Source organism: Podarcis muralis, chromosome 14 (genome assembly GCF_964188315.1).
Source record: "Podarcis muralis chromosome 14, rPodMur119.hap1.1, whole genome shotgun sequence".
Classification (NCBI taxonomy): domain Eukaryota; kingdom Metazoa; phylum Chordata; class Lepidosauria; order Squamata; family Lacertidae; genus Podarcis; species Podarcis muralis.
In genome coordinates this window covers 30374941-30395368 of record NC_135668.1, presented here as the reverse complement: position 1 = coordinate 30395368, position 20428 = coordinate 30374941, and the positions used below count along the sequence as shown (strand labels likewise).

Here is a 20428-nt window from a genome sequence, read left to right as displayed (position 1 = left end):
TTAATTTTCTAGTTTTCAAACGACTGAAGATTTTGAGATTTTCCTGAACACTTGGGGCCAAAATAAAGTAATTTAAAACAACTGTAGTTGGGACATTTAATTCCGAATCTGCTAGACAGAGCCAGACAGAGGATGATGACAGGTGAGTGTCCTGCTCCCCCCGCCCCCCAAATCCTAGCTACGCCCACGCGGGGCACCTTACGAATTCCATTCTGAAACCCGCCCCTCCTCCATCCAAAGTCGCGGGCGGTTTGAACGCAGCCCCGCAGCCGAGAGCCTCCTGCCTCTGCTATCTTTTGCTAGCTCTACACGTACAAGCAGTGCATTGAAAGCACATCCCCGCCTCGCCCCCAAAATCTTCCCTGCAGCGCTTGCTGCGATTGGCTTCCTCGCCCGTGCTTCGTTTTTTTTGCAAAGCCGCGCACAGATCTCCTGCTGCCGCTCTCCTCGCGACACCTAGCGAATTCTCCAAGCGGTCAGGGCGGTTTGAAGCGCTGTCCCGCTCAGCTTTGCAAGTGCACGGCCAAGGAGCCGCGCGCGGTGAGGGCCGCCTGCTCTTCCCAACCTTTTGCTAGCTCTATGCGCTCGGAGGCGGTAGGCGCGCGCACCCCTCCTTTTCCCGTCGGGCCTTGCGGGGCGCCGTCGTTCGCTCTTCGCCGGCCGCCGCGATGATCCACGAGCTGCTGTTGGCGCTGCGCGGCTACACCGGAGGCCTCTTCGTCGCCGTTGGAGGCGGCGGCAGCGTCTGCCTGCAGGTGGCGTCCCGCTCCGCCCCCTGGGGAAGAGGCGCCCCAGGCCGCCGCCGCTGCCGCCTCCCACCCTAACCGGCTTCTCGTTGCCCTCCCCTCCCGCAGGTGCCTCAGGAGCCGGTGCTGCCGCCCTTCCTTCACCCGAGCGAGGCCGCCCTCCTGGCCCGCGTCTGCCGCCTCGGCGCCTTCTACATTCGCTTCAGCGACTTCGTCGAGCAGTTCGCAGCCGAGCACGTCCAGCCGCCGCCCTCGCAAGGAGGCTCCTCGCAGGGCGGGCTGCAGCAGCAGCAGCCTCCCCCCGGCGCCCCGTCAGCCCCTTCAGCAGCAGCAGCCCTGCCCGTGCAGCCGCAGGTGAGCGGTCCCCTGAGCATGTGCAGAGCGCCTTCCCCGCTGGCGCTTCGCGGGCCCGTCAGGGAGGTACGCAGGCGAGGCCCCCACTTTTGCCCGCTTGCCTGTCACTTCTCCGGCCGATTATGGGCAGTGACCCTCTGCGGAAGCGGCTTGGCCCTTTCCCTCACAGGCTGTTTTTCTCCGTCCATTCTCGAGGCCTAAAAGAGCCAGGACATCAAGGGCTGCAGCCAGCCACCTCCGCATCTCTCTCTCTCCTGCCCCTCAATACAGAAGGGCCCCACATCCCTGTCCATGAGGTCCTCCGAGGTTTATTTTCCCCCTGGCTTTCTTTTTTCAATTGCTGGGCCTTGGGGGTGTTCATTGTTTTGGCTGCTTTTATGGAAGAGCGTTGTACTGTAATACTGCTGTCAAAAAACACTGATGTTTGTGGAGGAGCTTTCTTGAAAAGCAATGTGTGCATTTATTGAACAAGCCCTTCTCCTAATTGCACCTCCTGTGCAAGGGCTTTTGTGGCAGGATGCAGTCCCAGAACAATGGAGGGGCGAGGGGGGGGGTGCGTTGCCTTTGGGTCGCTTCCACTCATGGCAATAGAGGTGGTTCTAGAGCCTTATGCATGCCAGGAGATTAACCCTTCCTTGATCCACTTTCAGGATCTGCACCCCTCCCAGCAAGGGATTTATCTGCGGGCTTTCTGCACTGGGCTTGATGCCGTGCTGCGTCCATATCGGCAGGCCCTGCTTGACTTGGAGCAGGAGGTAAGGAGGGCACAGTGGGTTTCTGTAGTAAATATTGCATGATGCTCTGCCCATCAAATCCAACTGCAGGTTTTTGTCACTAATAGTGGTTTGTTAATCTGTATTCATAACTCCTTTTCACTAAGCCACCCCACAACTAGACATGGTACAAGAATAGAGCATAAATGACTACTTGCTTGCTTAGCAGAGAGGGCACCAATCAGATTGCATATGTTGATGGTGTCCTTCATTATTAACAGAGACAAAATTATTAGCCATGCAGACAAAAATGCTGATGAGCATTAAATTCCAGCACCATGGCTGCGTAGCTCTGTAGCAGCTAAACCATAGAGGAGGTGTTGGCCCCTTGAAGCAAGAGAAGACAAGCTTCTCTTCTGGTAAGCAGCAAGGGCACGGCATCCACCCATCTGAGCCAGTTGCAAAATTGAAGCTCAGAGAGAAGAACTGGTTGCAGCTACCTCCTGAACTTTGGTGTGGTGTGGTGGTGGGGGCATGGGGAGAGAGACATGGCTATAAAAGGACAACTGTTCTAACACCAAGCTCTAAAATGCCCCAGGGGATCTGGTTACTGGCAGCCAATCAGTTCCAGCCTAGTACTCTGGGTGTAAGTCAAGGGTCGGCAGCAGCCACAGACCCAAAATGAGCCCAGAGTGAGTGCAGGGCTGGGGCAACTTATTGACCATGATGCCCAAAGCACCAACTCATTATCTCCCAGGTACACAGTACTGGAAGGCAAGAGCAGGGAAAGCACAATTGAAGAGGATGAAGGAATCTCCCAAACAGGCAGCAACATGCAGGTTTTTTTTGGGGGGGGGGGGGAGAGCAGGCAAGGAGCAGAAGGAGGATGTGAGAAAAGGCTAGTTGAGAGAATGGGCAAGAGGAGCTTAATGCAATATTGAAAGCTGAGGCTGGAGGAGTTTCCCTTCTCTACAGAAGCAGGGGCTAAGGCTGGAGGTGGTTCCAGACCCAGCAGGTGCTTACCTGACAAGCCAACTTGCACCAAGTTGCTGTATTTTCCCTGGCTTCAGGCGTAGGGCTCCACAGCCAAAGATTGTCTGTGCCTCAAATCAGCACTTACCAATTTATAATTTAAAAGCAACAGGCCAGTGTAGGTAACGAGTATACTGAATAAACCTTGCTTTGTTATCCCACTGCTTTGACCTAAAAGGTCTGGACACGGACAGTTCTTGACATGCCAGCCAGTGTCATGCATTGCTAATTCCTCCCATGTATGTTGGATCTCTGTAGGAAACAGTGCCATCCGTATAACTGCTATATTCAAAAAGCTCCAGAGAGTGTTCCTTTCCTGCTTGTGCAATTTAGGATTTGCAAAACAAGAAGTCAAAACAAATACTTACTCCAGTCTCTCACCCACCTTTCATTTTTTGCAGTTTCTGGCCGATCCTCACCTTACCATCTCGCATGTCAATTATTCGCTGGATCAAGTGAGTTCTCCCTGCCCATACCTCCCTTCTGTTAGAGGAGCTGCCTTCTCTTGATGGTGCCTTCTCTTCATGGTTGCCTGCTGAAAAGAGGCTTGCCTATATGAGTGAGCTGTATTAGTTCACACTGACTGCCTTGAATAAGATCTGGAGGTCTGTTTTGAAGGGCAGGACCTCAACTGCTCTTGTTCTTCTCTGGCTGAGCCCTGGAGCTCTAGCACAAGGGATGGGGCTCCACGGCCAGTTTCCTGTCTCTGATCCTTTTCCTGCAGTGGAATAAAAAAAAATAAAAAATTGAGGCAGGAGCAAGCCTTGACACAACCTCCATAAAGGCAAAGATTCTCTTCCTTCCCTCAGTCTGATTCATTGGCTATCCCAATCTCTGTAAGGGCCCTCCTGTATTTTTTGCCCTATAGGACGCACCGGTCCATAGGACGCACCTACTTTTTTTTTGGGGGGGGGGAATAAAGCAAAAAAAAAATTACACCCACCCCCCCGCCGCGGATATCTGTCCGAAGTGTGGGGTGCTTTGCTTCAGCGTGCCCGGCGCTCCGGGTAGCAGGCTGCTATCCGCAGTCTAGGGAGCCTTGTGGGAACTCCCGCAGGGCTCCCTAGACTTGCTGATAGCTTCCTGAAGCCTGGAGAGCAAGAGGGGTCGGTGCGCACCGACCCCTCTCGCTCTCCACACTTCAGCGAAAGCCTGCATTCGCTCCATAGGATGCACACAGATTTCCCCTTCATTTTTGGAGGGGAAAAAGTGCGTCCTATAGGGTGAAAAATACGGTACTTTCTTGAGTCTCTAAGAGAGAGGCTCTTGGGACACAGGAAGCTTGGAAAGAGAGATAAAAGGTTTATCATCCTGAGTGGCTAGAATATGAGAATGGAGGTCTTATACAAGAGCTCTGGCTCCGTCTGAGGGGCCACTTACCAGCTTTCCCCCCAGAGCACCTTTATTCACCTAGTCAGTTTGGAGAGGCTCCGGATCCCGACAGGGGACTCAGTCTCTCTTCCCGCCAAAGAGAAAGGAGAGCTGCCTAGGGATGATTATGTATGCATCACTCTTAACTCCTGTTGGCTGCCTTCCACTGAAAATTATTCTACATTGCAGGCTGCACTGAAGGAAGACAAGGGGGTTAATCAGACCACATTCTTGTGGGGCAGGGGGCTGCCTAGGCAAGCTCAGTTTTTGCTAGAGTACCCATCCTATGAGCAAAGGGCCTCCTCAGGAAAGGTAACATTAGTTTAGGCAGATGCCCATTTTCAGTGATAATAGCAAAATTCTGGACCCAGGCCAGGTGGCGGCGGCAGCAGCATCAGAGCTTTTCACAAGGAAACTCTGTAGACACACAGAGAAACTAGGAGGCTGCAATCCACATGCCTCCTCCAACTGGTTCATTAAGGTGGCACATCTTTTGTGCAGTATTTAATATGTACTTTGGGTCTGAAGGGAAGCTTAGTCTTCCGAACTGCATTTATAGCCTGCATTGATGTTGATCCTTGTTAGTTATTGCATCCTTGCCTGATGCCTTTCCTTTCCCGTTTTGAGAAAAAGGCTTGCACAGGCATTATCTTAAGGAACATAATCCTGATCATGCGGAAAGTTTGCAAAAACCTAAAGTGTGGTGCAAGTAATTGTGTGTGGTTTAGGAAACATACTGTGGCAGAGTGAATCTCTGTGAGTAGAATCTTGGCAGCCATTTCCAATTTCTGATGTCCTAAGCAAGAGAAATCTGACACTTTTATCTACACAGCAGGTACAGTGTCTGCACCTTAAAAGGGGGCAAATAACATTCCTTGAAGAATTAATGAAGTTAGGGAGGTCATCTTAGTAGGTGTCTACTTATTTAGGTAGACTATCGAGGGGAGCCCCAACTGCAGGGTGGGGGGGGACAAACCATGAAGGCAACACACAAATGAAGCCCCTGTGCAAGAAGGAAGATACTTCCATTTTGCTATGTGACATTGAAATTAAGAAAGGCTCTTTCCCACGCAGTCTGTCTCATAGCCTTCCCTATTGGAGTGAGTGGGAGGAGCAGCTCATAGGAGGATTCCCAACCCACATTAGAAAAAGATCTCGTCTGTCACATTAAGTACAACATTCTGTTCTCTTTTCCCCCCATTATTGTCTCAAACTAGCAAATCATTCCTCACCAGCTGATTCTTGTTTTGCAGTTCCAGCTCCTTTTCCCCTCACTGATGACTGTGGTGGAGCAAATAAAGACCCAGAAGGTACAGTTGAGAATCCTGATCTCCCTTGGTGGTGGCCCTCTTTTCACAGGCACCTGCCTGGCTTGATTTGATAATAGAGGGCAAATCTTGTGTGTAACTAGAGGTGAAAAATGGGAAGTAGTAGTTCTGGTACCATCATCCACAGAAAAGTAGAGCAGGGAGCTTGAAATGCTGCCTGCATGTGGATGAGGAGCTTAAGATGGGCTCCTCTTCCTCCATCCAGGCCAGCTGGTCTCTGGACCTTTCAGAATCCAGCTGCCAGCCAGTGTTGTAGGAACATGTGGTAACATCAGCTCTTGCAAGGGATCTGCTTTTCCTTTGCAGATTCATGGCTGTCAAATCCTGGAGGTGGTTCACAGACATAGCCGAGGTGGTCTGCCACCTGTGCGCCGTGCTTTGGAAAAGTAAGAAACCCTCCTGGGTGGGGCCAGCCCATGCGCTAAGGAGGAATGCCAGGTTATGGGTCCTGGGAACCTGCCCCCTGAACAAGTTAATGTTCCTGAAGTCCCACTGTTGCCTTGGATGGTGCTTGTTTCCCTGTCCCCAGCCACCAATGGCAGCAGCTCCATTGTGGCTGCAGCCTGGTCAAGCCCCCTTCCCTCTGCTGCTGTGCCCCCCTCCAGGGTCTTGGCCATGTGCCATGCTGCCATGTACAAGCAGCTCTCTGCCTGGATGCTGCATGGGCTGCTCCTGGACCAACATGAGGAGTTCTTCATCAAGCAAGGCCCTTCTTCGGGGTCTGTCCCTGCCCAGCCTGAAGATGAGGAGGAGGACCTGGGGATCGGAGGGCTGACGGGGAAACAGCTGCGAGAGCTGCAGGACATGGTGAGGTTTGGGTGCTACATACAAAGGAAGCTGAATCCGCCTCCCAGTCCCTCTAGCTCGACATAGTCCACACTGCCTAGCAGCCCCTCCCTAGGGCTTCACAGGCTTCTCCCTGTCCCACTTGGAGATGTTGTTGGGGGGTTGGACATGCAAGGCTGCTTGCATGCAAAGCAGATGCTCAGCCACTGAGCCAGGGGCTCTCTTGCCTCGTGAAACCTGTTCAGTCCCCTCCAGTCATCTTTTTGTAGTTGGATCTAGAACTGTATTTTTTGATAGCTCAAGTATTCTTTTCTGACTCCTCAGCCATTGTTTCATGGAACAAGAATCCTGCTCTGCTCCCCGCTGACACAGCTTGGTGGTTCCAACTAAGTCTTAACACACACCTATCCTTTGATGGACAGTCCTCAGGATTGGGGGCGGGGCTTTCTACTTGGAGCCCCCACATTTGTGCGTGGGGTTCTTTGACTTTCCCCCATTTTCACCTCTCCTTCCAACAGCGGCTGATTGAAGAGGAGAACATGTTGGCACCATCCCCAAAGCAGTTCTCTCTGCGGATTGAAATGCTGCCATCCTACATCCCTGTGCGAGTTGCTGAGAAGATCCTTTTTGTGGGAGAGTCTGTCCAGATGTTTGAGAGTCAAAATGTGAGCCTTACCAAAAAAGGTAGGAGACACTTTGCCTCATTTCATTCTGCGTGGGGGCAGCAAGGATTGAAAACTGCAGGGTGGTTGTTTCTTGGCTGTCCATTCATAAGGGCACCCTGGGACACAGCAGGGAAGTGCTGGGATGCCTCACCAGGGGTCTGCGCAAGATGTAATGGACCCTCCCTGCAAAGCACTTGAGCCACCCCTCCCCCTTGCTCTGCCACTCTTTCCTTGAGGTAGAGTATGGTGGCTCCGTAAAGGTAAAGGACCCCTCTACTCTGCCAGAGAAAGGAGAATATATATATATAGAGAGAGAGTGTGTGTGTGTGTGTGTGCGCGCGTGCGTGCGTTTTAAAGCAGGTTCGAAGAAGGACCTGCTTCCTCCTAGCTCTGGTATTTGTACTTAATACAGAACGACTGGGAAGCACTGAAAAGATTTTGGAGCCACAGTGCCGTGCTCTCAGGAAGGCCACTTTGGAACAGCAAGAGGTTTTTTGACTTAATACCAGCCAGCTGTTTCCAGGAGAAAACAAAGGCAGACTGTCCTCAGCCCACCTCCATTGTCTGCTTTGTTACCAGTTTCCCAAACTGAAGTTGCATCTGCTGCCATCACTGTGTGCGTTGCACAGTCCTCAATGGGCTGGAGTGAAGCAGTTTTCTATTTCCCTCTGTTTAAAATATTTGAAGCGTTTTGGCCGTCTACTGTATAAGCTCAGGTTGTTGGCATCTGTCAGCCACAAAGCAAAAAGGAGAACAGGCTCTGGTGCTCACGGATGCAAAACTTCACTGAAGCTCAGTGTGTTTCAGAAGCTTGAAAGGCTTCCAATTCTTACAATGCAAACACTCTCGTCTTAAATTCTGACCTATGCAAGAACTTGCTTGGAAAAGTGGGAGAGCAATTTCCCCCCCTTTTCCTCTCCTCCACTTTTCCAAGCTGGATCTTGATGCAATCTTGAACAGCCTTTGTCCTCTGCAAAGCTCTGCTGATGGAGGCCATGACTGGCATCTTGTGTCCAGGTTAGGCCACTCTTCCTTGCCTTCCGTTGCCTCACAGGCTCCATCCTGAAGAACCAGGAGGACACCTTTGCGGCTGAGCTGCATCGCCTCAAACAGCAGCCTCTCTTCAACCTGGTGGACTTTGAGACAGTGGTGGACTGGATACGGAGCACTGTGGCAGAGGTCAGCCGTAGCTCTAGAGTTGCATGTGCTAAGTTCTTTGTGAGGTAGCAGCAGAGAGCCATTTGCAAACCCCTCGCCAGAGCTTGTTGGAAACCCTTTTTCAGGCTGAGGGCCACATTCCTTCTTGGGATTACTTGCTGGGATGGAGTCAAAAGTGCCAGAGCAACCTGATCACCACCACCAGCACCCATTCAGTGAATTCTCTCCCCTCTCAAGAAAGCATCACTATTTTAAAAGCTCCCATTAGCAACAATAAAAGCTTTAATAAAGCCTAATCTCTGTGGGGGAGATTTGATTTTAATGGCAGATCAATGCACAGAGTGAGGTGATATTAGTCCTCTCCCCTGCTTTTCAAAAGTCTAATTGGTGCGGGGGGAGGGGTGACAGGTGGGGATCCAGAATTAACACTTGTCTTTTGCTAATGCACCTTGCACAATAATTAAGCTTTTTAAAAGCCTCAACTGTTACAATATCCCATAGACCAGCTGTTTGTCAGTCCTGCCATATAGAGCAGGGAGAGCCTTGCCCAGCAATGGGCAAGTAGTCTCTGTCACTGACAGCAAACAGATCAAGCCCTGGCTGCAGTGGGGTGGAAGGTGCTCACAGCTGCTGCTGCTGCTGTGCATCCCTGGTTCTTGATGCTGATGGATTGTTTTCTCTCCCTTAGCACTTATGGAAGCTCATGGTGGAAGAATCGGATTTAATAGGACAACTGAAGGTACATGCAAACCCCCATAGGGAGCTTCCAAAGCTGTTCCTCTCTCTTTGTGCAGGAGGAGACTCACTCCTGCCAGTGAAGTATTGCTTGCAGGGGCCCATGGGTTCTGTATCCTGATGCATTTAGTCATTCTCTCCTCCTTTCTAGATTATTAAAGATTTTTATCTCTTGGGGAGAGGAGAACTGTTTCAGGCCTTCATTGACACCGCACAGCAGATGCTGAAGACACCTCCCACCGCAGTGACAGAACATGGTGAGTTTCATGGGATCTGGCTTCTCTGTTAGGCTGAGCTGGTGAGAAGGTTGGTGGATTAGACCGACGGCTCTCTACTCAGATACTTCCCTGCTTCTCAAGCCTTTCTACCAAGACTCTTGGCTCCTGCATAGGCACAGTTTGGATCTGTAAGCTGTTGTGGCACAAACTCTGAAAAGGGCATGGGGGGTGGGAAAGTGGAAACAGGTGACTGTGCCTTCCTTGCTCACTGTGCGCTCATCTGGAGTAAGTCGTTCTGGTCTGGCTCTCCTCCTCAGATGTGAATGTGGCCTTCCAGCAGTCTGCCCACAAAGTGCTGCTTGATGATGACAACCTGCTTCCTCTTCTTCACCTGACCATCCACTATTATGGAAAGGAGCACCGAGGTGGGTGCTGGTGCCAGGGAGCCAAGCAGCCCTGAGCAGGGCAGGTTTAGGCCCCACCACAACTGCAAGCACAGAGCCACAAAGCCAATTTGGTTCTGCAGAGGCAGAATGGCAGCCCTAGGTGTGGGAAGCTGGGAGTTCAAAGCCCAAGGCCAGTCTTGTCAATCCCCTGGGTGGCCTGGAGCAAGTCTCTCACGTTCATTGGTTGCCTATTGAGAAAATAAGATGAACTGGCAGGGAAGGAGGGTGGGGTCCAGGAAGCCTCGCAGCCGTATTGTTGCCCACCTGCCTCCTGGCTTCCTTTTCAGATGCCGCTCAAGCTCGAGATACGCCTTCTCGGGAACTGTCTCCCCATGAATCCCCCGCATCAGGCTGGGCTGCTCTGGGGCTCTCCTATAGAGTGCAGTGGCCCCTGCATATCCTCTTTACTCCTGCCGTCCTGGAAAAGTGAGGACCACTTTATCCCTGCTTCTGTTTCCAGGTGGATTCTGTGGCATTTTGGTGTCAAAGATTGATGGTAGCAGAGCACATTTTTCCTGGGTGGATGGGAGGAGATGCTGGCCTGGTCTGAGCTCCTGGTCTACTTGCCCAGAGACCTGACCCAGCTATCTTTTGCTTGCCTTCCTCTTGGCTTGCAGGTACAATGTGGTCTTCAAGTACCTGCTAAGTGTGCGTCGAGTCCAGGCTGAACTGCAGCACTGCTGGGCTCTACAGATGTGGTGCAAGCGCCTGGAATCCAACAGGACAGATGCCATCAAGTGGCAACTGCGCCATCACATGACTTTCCTTGTAGACAATCTGCAGTACTACCTGCAGGTGAGCAGCAACACAGGTCTCAGGGGCTAACTCTGGCTTCGGTACTGCTCCTCCAAGGGATATGCACCAGCCAGTTCTCCCTGCGATACCCTAAATCACCCACCAAAAATTGGTGGCTGGAAATGACTGGAAACAGCAGGCAGTATCTTCTCCCTCACTTTTCCTTATCTTCAGGTGGATGTTCTGGAGTCTCAGTTCTCCCAACTTCTGCAGCAGATCAACTCCACCCGTGACTTTGAGAGCATTCGATTGGCACATGATCACTTCTTGAGCAATCTCCTAGCACAGTCCTTCATTCTGCTGAAACCAGTGAGTGATCCCCATAGTCTGTTTGCCTTGTGTCCCCAGGAGAAGAACTGGTCCTGTTCGAACAGTCCAAATGCCCATCCAGTGCAGCACTCCTAGCTCACTTCAATGCAAACACGGCAAGAAGGAACTAAAGCAAAAGCCAGACCCTTGTGAACATGGCTGTGTTGCTTGGCCATGAGCACAACCAAAGCCCTTACCTGCTAAAGTGAATAATGAGGTACAGGTCTGTATAGAAAAGCAGAATAGAAAATAAATGAACTGCAACTGTGTCAATTTGCCTTCATCATGTGTTTTTGGGGGGGAGTGTCTTCCTGGTGACTTGGTAGCATTTGGCAATCTGGAGAAGCCTGTCAAAGTCCTTCCCCAGAGCACCAGGCAAGTAGGTATGTTCATTGGTCTTGGAAACTCATGTTTAGAGCAGCTTACGACGCTTGAACAGAAATTTCAGGCTTTGGTAGCTGCTGTGCAGTGTATGAAGATATTTGTTTTGTTTTGCTTGCTTGCATCAGCTCCATTAGACCTTAAGAATTGCTCTACTAAGCAAGAAGTGAAATGGTTTGAGTAAACCAGTCCAAATAATCCTGCTGAATCTGGTCATTATCTCAGGCTGCGGAAGGGCAAGACGAGAAGCATCTGCTCTGGTGAGGCCCTCCTGGGCCTTCATCTCCTTTCTGCTCTTTGGTTTTGCAGGCTTTCCACTGTCTGAATGAAATACTGGATCTATGCCATAGCTTCTGCTCACTTGTCAGCCAGAACCGGGGACCATTGGATGAGCGGGGTACAGCCCAGCTGAGCATCCTGGCCAAGGTGCGCCTTGCCCTTTTCTACCTGGGAAAAATAGCCCAAAGCTTTTGGGGCATCTCTCCTGTGGAAGCATGTTGGAAACTCAGAGCAGGCAGCTCTTTGATGAATTCAGCATGGGGTGGAGGGGGTAGGAACACAAGAAGTCTGGCCATTGCTCTTCCATGAAGCTCATCAGAAACAGCCTTGGTCAGGCCCTTGTGGCATACTGGCAGCAACAGCTGGGGCCTTTCCTCCTCCAGGACAACAGTTCCCAAAGGGTGAGGGATGAGGTGGGGAAGTTGCCTGGGATGCTTCCTCCCCATATGGGTTCGAGTGGCCTTCAAGTCCTCTCTGTTCAGCCCTTTCTGCTAAGGCAGAGCCCTCAATTTATGGCTCATGGGTGCCGTTTACCTTTGCAGGGCTTCAGCTGTCAGTCTTCACTCCTTTTCAAGATCCTCTCCAGTGTTCACAATCACCAGATCAATTCAGACTTGGCTCAGTTGCTGTTACGTCTTGACTACAACAAATACTATACCCAGGCTGGAGGCACCTTGGGCAGGTAAGCCTTGGCGAGAGCCAGGAAACCACACAAGCCCCTTTATTTATATTCCTGCTGGTGCTGGTGGTGGGAGGCTCCGCCTTAATGTGGACTCTTCTACAGCCATCCTTAGCCTGGGTTTCCTTGCCTTCTAGGGCTTAAGGTTTCCCAAGGACTGGGAATCTTATTACACAGGCCTGTTACTAACCAGACACACACAAGGTCTTAAGCCTATTTGAGAGCTGCTGGTGAGAGAGATGTGGTGATTAGGCATCATCTAGACTTTCTGCTGTTTCTGTTTTGGGACCTAGAAGGTGGGATATATATGTATTTATAACCAGCTATGTGCAATGTTAAAAAATGCAATTCAGACTTTGCACACTGTGGTCTGTAAATAATATGAAATTGGTTGTGTGTGTATCTCGAACATCATGCAGTTTTGGCTACTGTGCCCAATTTACACAACCCTTCTCCCTTCTGCAGCCACAGAGCCCTTCCTCTAATTAACTGCCCCTTCTTTCTCTACAGTGTGGGATTAGAATAGACCACCAGTCTCACAATGAAGGCCGTTGCCACCTTTTCTGGGAAGCAAACCTGCTCTGGTCAGGATACATGATCTGACTTCTGGAGGGGAAGGTGCTGAGATATTGGGACCTCATCCTGGCACTCAGAAAGGACTCCGTCAGTGTGTGCTTCATTATATGTGTCTCTAGTGCTGCTCTCCTTATGCTGCATGTTTTTCCGGAAGTGAAAGTGCTGCTGAGCATTGACTTTGAATTGTTTTCAAATGCTGCTGTCACTTGTCAGCGAATTTGGCTCTTTCTACTGCTAGCACTGCAAGTAAGGCTGCGAGCAAAGGAGGTTCTCTCATTGCCCTCGTCATCCAGAAGCCACATTGTGCAAATCAGGGCGAGCGTTGACCTGCTCTTAATGGAAAAGTGTGATTAACTGCAGGAAAGTTGCTTTTTTGAAAATGTAATTTCGTGTCTCTAAATACGGAAGCAGGGAGAAGATACTGTATATTTCCATTCTGGGCTGAGTCTGCCAATGAAAGTGTTCTTTCTACTTTTTTGTGTGTGGGGTTTGGTGCAGCTTCTTTTCCTCTCACACACACGGTGAGGGAGAGGAGGAGAATAAACAAGTGGTGCAAGTCTGCTGGTGCCTTGCAGGTAACCTGCCCTCCTCCACCCTGATTTGTTTCATTTTCTTCTGCCATCAGTCTTATTTTTGCTTTTTTTCTCCAGCCCACACGTTTCTTTCTACTCTTCCAAGTTCAGCAGCAAAAGCATACCATGGAAGAACTCTAGCTAGTGCCCAATGCACTGTGTATATATATATATATTTCTTATCTGAGGGGCAGGCGTCTCCACAAGATTGCTCCTCCCACTCATGAGCTGTCCTACACCAACAATGTGTAAACACCTCCGTGTTTGTTGGCAGATCCTAGTCTGCATCTACACAGAGTGTAGGCTGGTATAACTGAGTAAGGAACTCTGGGGAACCCTTGAATGAGACCGACCGTTCTTGGACCAAGGGATAAAAAGGACAGACCATCTACAGCAATCGATTTCAGCGTATTAAATGAGCAACTTTCCCTTCTTCCCTCCACTGGCAGCTGCAAGCAATCATGCTGGGCCACTTTAGAGATGGCAAGAGGAGTAATCCTAGGTACTGCAACAAGAAAATTGACGTTTATTATCATAAAAGTCCAGAAGTTAAAACTATATACAGCACTTCATGCACATTTCAAGTGACACAGACATTTAAAACCTGGGTGACAATGACAGCCTCCACAAAGCAAAAAAAGTTCAACTGGGGACAGAATCAAGCTGATACTTTGGGTGTTTGAATCCAACTTTCTTCCCAGCAATGAGGCACTGGATCACCCACTCTTGGGTCACCACTGGCAGCTGTAGCGCTTCAGCACATTTCAAGAAAGCTGTTGGGCACGAAGCATCAGTCACCACGACATCAAACACAGCCAGACTCACATCTGTGGAAATAGGAAACAAGAATTGCCCTGTGTGGTCAAACCTTTCCTCCTGCTTGTTCACAGCGCCAGGTACTTGATCTTGCTGCCTTTGGAAAAGGATGGATGGCAGCTCCACACAAGCAAAAGGGGTGAAGGGAGAAGCAGCCAATCAATTCTTGCCCTGCCTCATCCAACTTCTCAGCAAGCCTCAGGAATCTAAGTTAAAGCTCCTCCCACACCAGGCCTCTGTTCTGCACAGGGGGATGGGTATGTCTCAGTGGGCAACGGGGAGCCTCTTGCCAATCTACCCGCCACAGAAACCAGCTGGCTGCCTTCCAGGGGCTTGTACCTTTGCTCCACGAGGCAGATTCCTGCAGCTTAACAGAAGCAGCGCCCCCCATCATAAGAATCTCAGACCAGAGCTCCAGGAAGTCTTGTTCACTGGACACCAGAAGCACCTTCAGCTTACTGAAAGGGTTCTCACGGGAGTGCCTAGAAGGAAGCAAAGGTTAGAAGCAGCTCCACTGCAAGGGAACTGGACATGCCACCCACCCGCACCAGGTGGGTAAGCTGCTCATGGTCCCTCCAACATCCACAGACTTACCAGTCCAGCAACCTCTGCTCCTGCAGGCTATAACCAGCTGGCAACAAATAATTCCGGTAGTTCTGCAGCTGGTTGGCATGACAACTGTCATGGACCCAGACGTGAGACACACAGGGGATTCCTCGGGCAAGGCACAGAAAGTAAATCCGGTTCCGGCAGTGTCTGTCTGCTATCAGGAAGCACTGGTAGGCTGCACTGCACTGGACAAAGGAAGTGGAGGCTGGGACCTGGGCATCCATAGAAACACAAAGCCCTGGAAGAGGCTGCAGGTTCAGTATAAAACACCCAGTGTGGTCAAATGCTTATTTGACAACTAGCCAGCCAGGCTAACTGCAAAATGGAAGGCTCAGTACTGGCAGAAGTAGAGAACTGAGAAATGTGCCAATGGAAGGAAAAGAGGCTCTCTCTGCCTCTATTTCAAGCAGCCCCTATCAAGATCTGTCCCATTCCAAGAAGCATCATGGCCAGGCACCTCCTTTCCTCATCCCAGGTCTTGAAAGGAGAACAAATGGCAATTCTCACTTGACAACCTGTGTACAGGTGAAGCTGCCACCCGTTACACACCTGCCACCCTTGGACCACACCCAGAAAAGCATCAATTTCATAATTAAAAGGAAAACAGCAGCAAAGCACCAACACCCTCTCCAAATAAATCTCCACTGCCAACCTGGGTGATGCTACTTCATGCATCCCCAGCTCTGGCTCCTGACCTGGCTTTCATTGAAGTCCTCCAGGATGAAACCACCTCCAGCTTGCAGCTGCAGTCCAATGTAGTGTTTGTTGTAAGGTGTTACCTCCAAGAAGTCTAGAATACAGGATGAAGTTAGCAGAGTTAATTCTTTAGCATAAATAGAGCACTACACGTCTTCCCTTGCAAGAGGACTGTGAAATATTCCCACACAATCAAAATCTCAGATTTTATTTCTATTTTAAAAGCTGCATGTTGACTTCTTTTAAAAGCTTGCTTCTGTCAATTTGTAAGCTAGTATTTTGATTTTTCTTTGTAAACTATGAATTTTGTTAAATAAAGAACATTAAAACAACTGCATTGAAATTCAGTTCAGAGACGAAACATGATTAGGAACAGCTATTCACTTTAAAAATTATTCTCCACTGTTCAGTAATGTGCTCTAAGAACTGTTTTTATACTCAACAGAAAATAATACAATTGACAAGAACGTGTGTGCAGCACAGCAGCAGATTATTTAGACATTTAAAGATCCCTAGAGAAACGCAGAAAGGTCTTCACCTAGTGCCAAGATGACATAAGAGATAGTAGTAACAGGTGAGGAAAGTGACCCAAAGGGGTGTGCTATTGCCAAGAAAACCTTCAAGACAGCACCCATGTAATTAAGAGAAGGAGGGGGAACCCAGAGAAGACCCTTCAGTGATGACCTCAGTACCTGGGCTGATTCATTCAGAAGGTGGTGGTCCTTCAAAAATCCAAGCCCCTTGCTGCAAAGGGTTTTAAAAGGTAAGCACCAACACTTGGAGCCATGTTCAGAAATTGACTGTTAAGTTAGTGAAATTATTTTCTGAGCCCTAAAGCGAGCCCCAAATGGTAGCTGTAAGGAGCATGAAAGTTGTAAGAGAGATCTGCAGCTCATTCCGAAATCACTGATTTCTCTTAGAGGGCCACAAGACGGCAAACATGTTCTGCCCCACACTTGGCAATTCCTTATCTTTGGGGCTTCTAGGACCTGGAATAGCAGAAGGCATGACTGCCACCTAGTATGGCTCCTCAAGTAGCCTTCAAGGGATTTCATACTGTCATGTTGCCCAACAGCCCTCCTGTGATGTGCTTGCACACTGGCTGGCAAGGTGCAAGGATACAGCCAGTCTTACCAAGTCCCAGGTTCAACTATCCCCTCAATAAACTAACTTTGGAAAGTGCAGTAAGATACTGGCTTGTTGACTTCAAGTTCTTGCAGCCCCACAACTTGCCACTTCCTTAGCCCTTGTAGGCACACCACCATCCTGCAAAGAGGACAGAAACCGCAGCTAGCAGAATCCCTACCAGGGATCCTTGGCCAAGCTGCCTTCCTTTGGCCCCCATGTGAACAAGATGCTTAACTAGGTTGGTCCCTTCCTAGTTCTGCCTTCTCTGTCACCACTCTAAATGAGCAATGGCTTAAGCAGATTCAGTCAACGAGGGCCACCCTTGCCCCTAACAGCCTCCCTGGAGCAATGGAGCACTCACCTTCCTCTTCGCTGCTCACTGCAGGCTCCTGGCAACTGGAGAGTTTATCTGTGGGGTCTGCCATTGTGAGGAGAAAGGCATAGCCCAGAAAGAGAGTCTTGTTGTGGGGCATAGGCCCCCATCGGTCATCTGTTGCCACGATATCTCCCAAGTCCACTCCACTGACAGATGGGCTCACTGCTTCCCTGGAACAGGCAGCCCCTGTGGAGGGAGGGAGGAAAATCAAAGTCCTGTGGCTGCCTCCTGATAGCAGGTCAGCAGCCTCAACCTAGAATTTCTCTCAGGGAGAGGGAGGGGAGCCTCGGTCCTCCTGGTGCAAGAGCTCAGGTCCAGCTCCTCTGGTTTGGGAGGAAAGGCTGGAGACCAAGAAGGGAAAGTCTGGCGCAGGGAGATGAGATGCAATGCAAGGAGACATAAAACAGTCTGACCTGGCTTTGTAGGGGTTGCCCGCCGCCCTCGCTTGGCAGGGGATCTCTCCTCTTCTGAGACAACCAGCTTCCTCTTGCCAGACTGCAGCCTGTGCGGGGTCTGGGGGCTCTCAGGGCCCTTGCGGGTGGGTGTTGTGTTGTTGGAGGTGCTAGGGGAGCCAAGGTTGCGCCTTTTCCGCTTTCCTTCCACCAGGTTATCTAGCCCCACAAGGAGAATGTTGTTAGCTCCCACCTCAACACGCAGCAGCATCAAGGCCCCCCTGCGTGTTTTCTGCAGGGTAGCAGAAGGAAGTCACTTGCGCCTCTTAATACTGAAGAGTTTACCCAAGGCCAGCACCCTGCAGCTCCAGCCCTCAATTAAGAGGTTCCTAGGTGTTCCCATTTCTCTTGCCCAGACCCACAGGGCAGTTGCCTACAGGCTGCTTACCAAGGCTAATGTCAGCCGCCTTTGTCAGGGGCATGACGGGTTCGTAGGGGCCCAACCCAAATTGCTCTCGGAGCCGATTCCCTTGCTCTAAAGACAAGATGACTGCTCTCCGCCGGTACCACTTCCGCTGGCCCTCCTTCTCAATGCAATAGAACAGCTCCCCAGCCTCCTTCCGGTGCCCCTTCACTACCCCTGCAGCCAAGGCAGAAGGCATCATAAGGGCAGCTCACAGCCTGCAACCCAACTCTCCACTACCACCCACCCCAAACACTGCAGGTCCCTTGCCAGCCAGACAAGTTACCTGCACTGAAGTATTCGTCCTCCGAAAGGGCCGTCACCTCTGTTTCCAGGGGGAGAGGGTCGCACAGCAAGATGTCTTTGCCCGGAACATCACATTCATAGCCATCGTCAAAGCGCAGCTTATATTTGACACCCCCTACATCCTGTGTGATAGTCCCAGAGTAGAAGTAGCCATTCGAGGACCACTTTGCCACCACCCGGAGGCCCACAAAGCTGTTCGCAGAAGAGGAGGTGGTGGCAGAGGAAAGCTCTGTGCTGGTAGAAACCCCCAGACGCTCTTGCAAGGGGATTTCAGGGGAGATGCTGCGGTCCTGCCCCTTCAAAGGGCGATGCGTGTGGCAGTCCTCTTCTGGCAAGGCTGTCGTTGACAGATCCTCCACAGCTGGCAGGCTGGCCCTGCAGATCCAGGGAGAGAAACAGCTGGAGAAGCTGCAAGGGCCTTTAGCTCTTGCTACTCCACCCCACCAGGGTCACCTCCCTCATCAGCATCAGCTGACCTTCACCACGCTACCTGGCTCCGGCCGATCGCGATGTGAGGCGGCCCCTTCGCCCTCGTCTGCGAGGAGTTGGAGGGGCTCTGCCACTCCTCTGGTTGATCACGCCTTGCACTTCCTCCTCATACCCCCCAGTAACTGCTGCGTGGTCAGGATGGACTGGAGACTGAGGCTGGCTGCCCCCCTTCCTAGGGCTAGGAAAACCAAAGGCAGTGTTAACCTCTGCACAGCCAGCCTGCCTGCCAGCCACAATGCCCTGGAGGCCCCACACATGCTCCCAGGGTCATGGCACAGAGCTGTGGGCACAAAGAATTTATCCCTCGCATTTCAAGGTAAACAGCAAAGCCCAAATAAAGCTGCTCACAAGGCAACCCAACATGATTTGCCGCATTGTTTCCCCAGTTTGAAACATCACTCAATACAACACCAACCTTCAAGTATTTAAAACCTTCTTGACATCAAAAATATTAACTCGCCAACTGTGAATAAATTCAATTCGTTTTAGAACCCATGGCCTTTTAAAAGTATAGCACAGGCTTTCAGTTTGGAATCTGGTTAAACAACACACTGACAAAGTCATATTCATGCCCCGCCTGAAACAAAACAGCAAAGAATGCAAAATGGCCTCTCTCTCTCTCTCTTCCACCCTGCTGCTCCCCCAAAGTGAAGCCTTCCTCCGATGTCCTTTTCCCAGAGGCCCTGCACCCACCTGAGCTTTCTGATCCCTGGGAAGGCCAAGTCTCCAGGCCCAGCTCCTTGGCAAGGTCTCCCTCCTCTCAGAAGAGTGCCTCCTTGCCCAGAACTTGTCCCACTGTGTGTGACGGACAAGGCACTGCTCCCTCCACTGGACATGCGCTGGAGGCCAGAGGCCTTGGATGAGAAGGAGCTGATGTCACCAAGGTCTCCAGAGGCAAGCGAAGAAGAGCCTCCCGTGCGAGAGGGGGAGACGTCCACCTCGCTCTCCTGGCACTCCATGATGGGGTCCTCTCTCTCCTGAAAGAAAAGCAGGCTGGGATTCAAGGGAGGGAGGGGAGGCCAAGCCAGGTGCCAGGTACAAGGGGAGAGATGCCCTAGGACCAGCACTTTCAGATCCCAAGAGGGATCCATCCACAGGCAAGTCGCTCTCAGCCAGATACATGTAGGGCAGGGAAGAGCTCCCAGAGCAGTGCTCTTCCCACAACAGAGCTACTTTCTGACATTCTAAACAGGAAACTCTTTGGGTATCCATCCTGCTGATGCTCACCTCTATCAGAGAAAGAGAGAGAAAGTGCCCCACCCTTTAGCCACAAGGCATTTTATTCCACTCTCCTCCGCTCAACAAAATAAATACTTACCTGTAAGATCAGAACAGGCAAAATGATGTTGTTCTCGCTGGAGAAGGCACTTCAAGCGCCCATCTCAAAAGAGCAGAGCTGAACTGCAGCAGCAAACCCTGACAAAAGCTCGCCTCCTCCAAGGTTCCCTACCTCCCCAAAGCTCCTTTAAATTTTCAAGAAGCAGTTTAAAAATAAAACCTGCCTTGACAGTATTAGCAGCCAGAGAAAACCCAGACAAATAAGCTGATGGTGAAAACACCCCACACAATGCCTGCCTGATCTTGAAAGAGTCTTGCAGGAAACTCTGGAGTGTATAGTCCAGTGGCAGGAAAGACAGAAAAATGTAAACCTAAACCAAAACACTTTGTTGTTGTTGTTTAGTCGTTTAGTCGTGTCCGACTCTTCGTGACCCCATGGACCAGAGCACGCCAGGCACCTCTGTCCTCCACTACTTCCCGCAGTTTGGTCAAACTCATGCTGGTAACCTCGAAAACACTATCCAACCATCTAGTCCTCTGTCGCCCCCTTCTCCTTGTGCCCTCCATCTTTCCCAGCATCAGTGTCTTCTCCAGGGAGTCTTCTCTTCTCATGAGGTGGCCAAAGTACTGGAGCCTCAGCTTCACGATCTGTCCTTCCAGTGAGCACTCAGGGCTGATTTCCTTAAGAATGGATGCGTTTGATCTTCTTGCAGTCCATGGGACTCTCAAGAG

At 50.7% G+C, this 20428-nt stretch overlaps 2 protein-coding genes across 11 annotated transcripts in view; one reads left to right on the top strand and one right to left on the bottom strand.

Moving 5' to 3' along the window:
- Positions 1-612: 612 nt before the first annotated feature.
- On the top strand, positions 613-15596 carry TUBGCP4 (tubulin gamma complex component 4). Of its 2 annotated transcripts, XM_028707030.2 has the most exons (18): positions 613-755; positions 855-1100; positions 1751-1855; positions 3247-3300; positions 5470-5526; positions 5851-5930; positions 6150-6351; positions 6849-7014; positions 8050-8174; positions 8842-8892; positions 9040-9145; positions 9424-9531; positions 9840-9978; positions 10170-10347; positions 10522-10656; positions 11347-11463; positions 11859-11998; positions 12506-15596. In XM_028707030.2, exons 1-18 carry the CDS (start codon positions 669-671, stop codon positions 12519-12521), a joined length of 2112 nt encoding a protein of 703 aa, XP_028562863.2. In that variant the 5' UTR covers positions 613-668; the 3' UTR covers positions 12522-15596. The 2 variants fall into 2 exon arrangements, with proteins under 2 accessions (XP_028562863.2, XP_028562864.2); XM_028707031.2 differs by lacking the exon at positions 1751-1855.
- TP53BP1 (tumor protein p53 binding protein 1) overlaps positions 13647-20428 on the bottom strand; it is a 21131-nt gene continuing 14349 nt past the window's right edge. For 7 of the 9 annotated variants that reach the window (XM_077919144.1, XM_077919142.1, XM_077919143.1 and 4 more), the window contains 10 exons: positions 19112-19395; positions 18420-18596; positions 17910-18304; positions 17609-17800; positions 17182-17379; positions 16754-16954; positions 15264-15358; positions 14554-14753; positions 14299-14441; positions 13647-13970 (listed from right to left, as the gene is read on the bottom strand). In XM_077919144.1, the coding sequence (XP_077775270.1) occupies positions 13786-13970; positions 14299-14441; positions 14554-14753; positions 15264-15358; positions 16754-16954; positions 17182-17379; positions 17609-17800; positions 17910-18304; positions 18420-18596; positions 19112-19395 (2070 nt within the window). In that variant the 3' untranslated portion in view covers positions 13647-13785. The remainder of the gene's footprint in view (positions 13971-14298; positions 14442-14553; positions 14754-15263; positions 15359-16753; positions 16955-17181; positions 17380-17608; positions 17801-17909; positions 18305-18419; positions 18597-19111; positions 19396-20428) is intronic. The other 2 variants (XM_077919150.1, XM_077919149.1) reach the window with 2 other exon arrangements.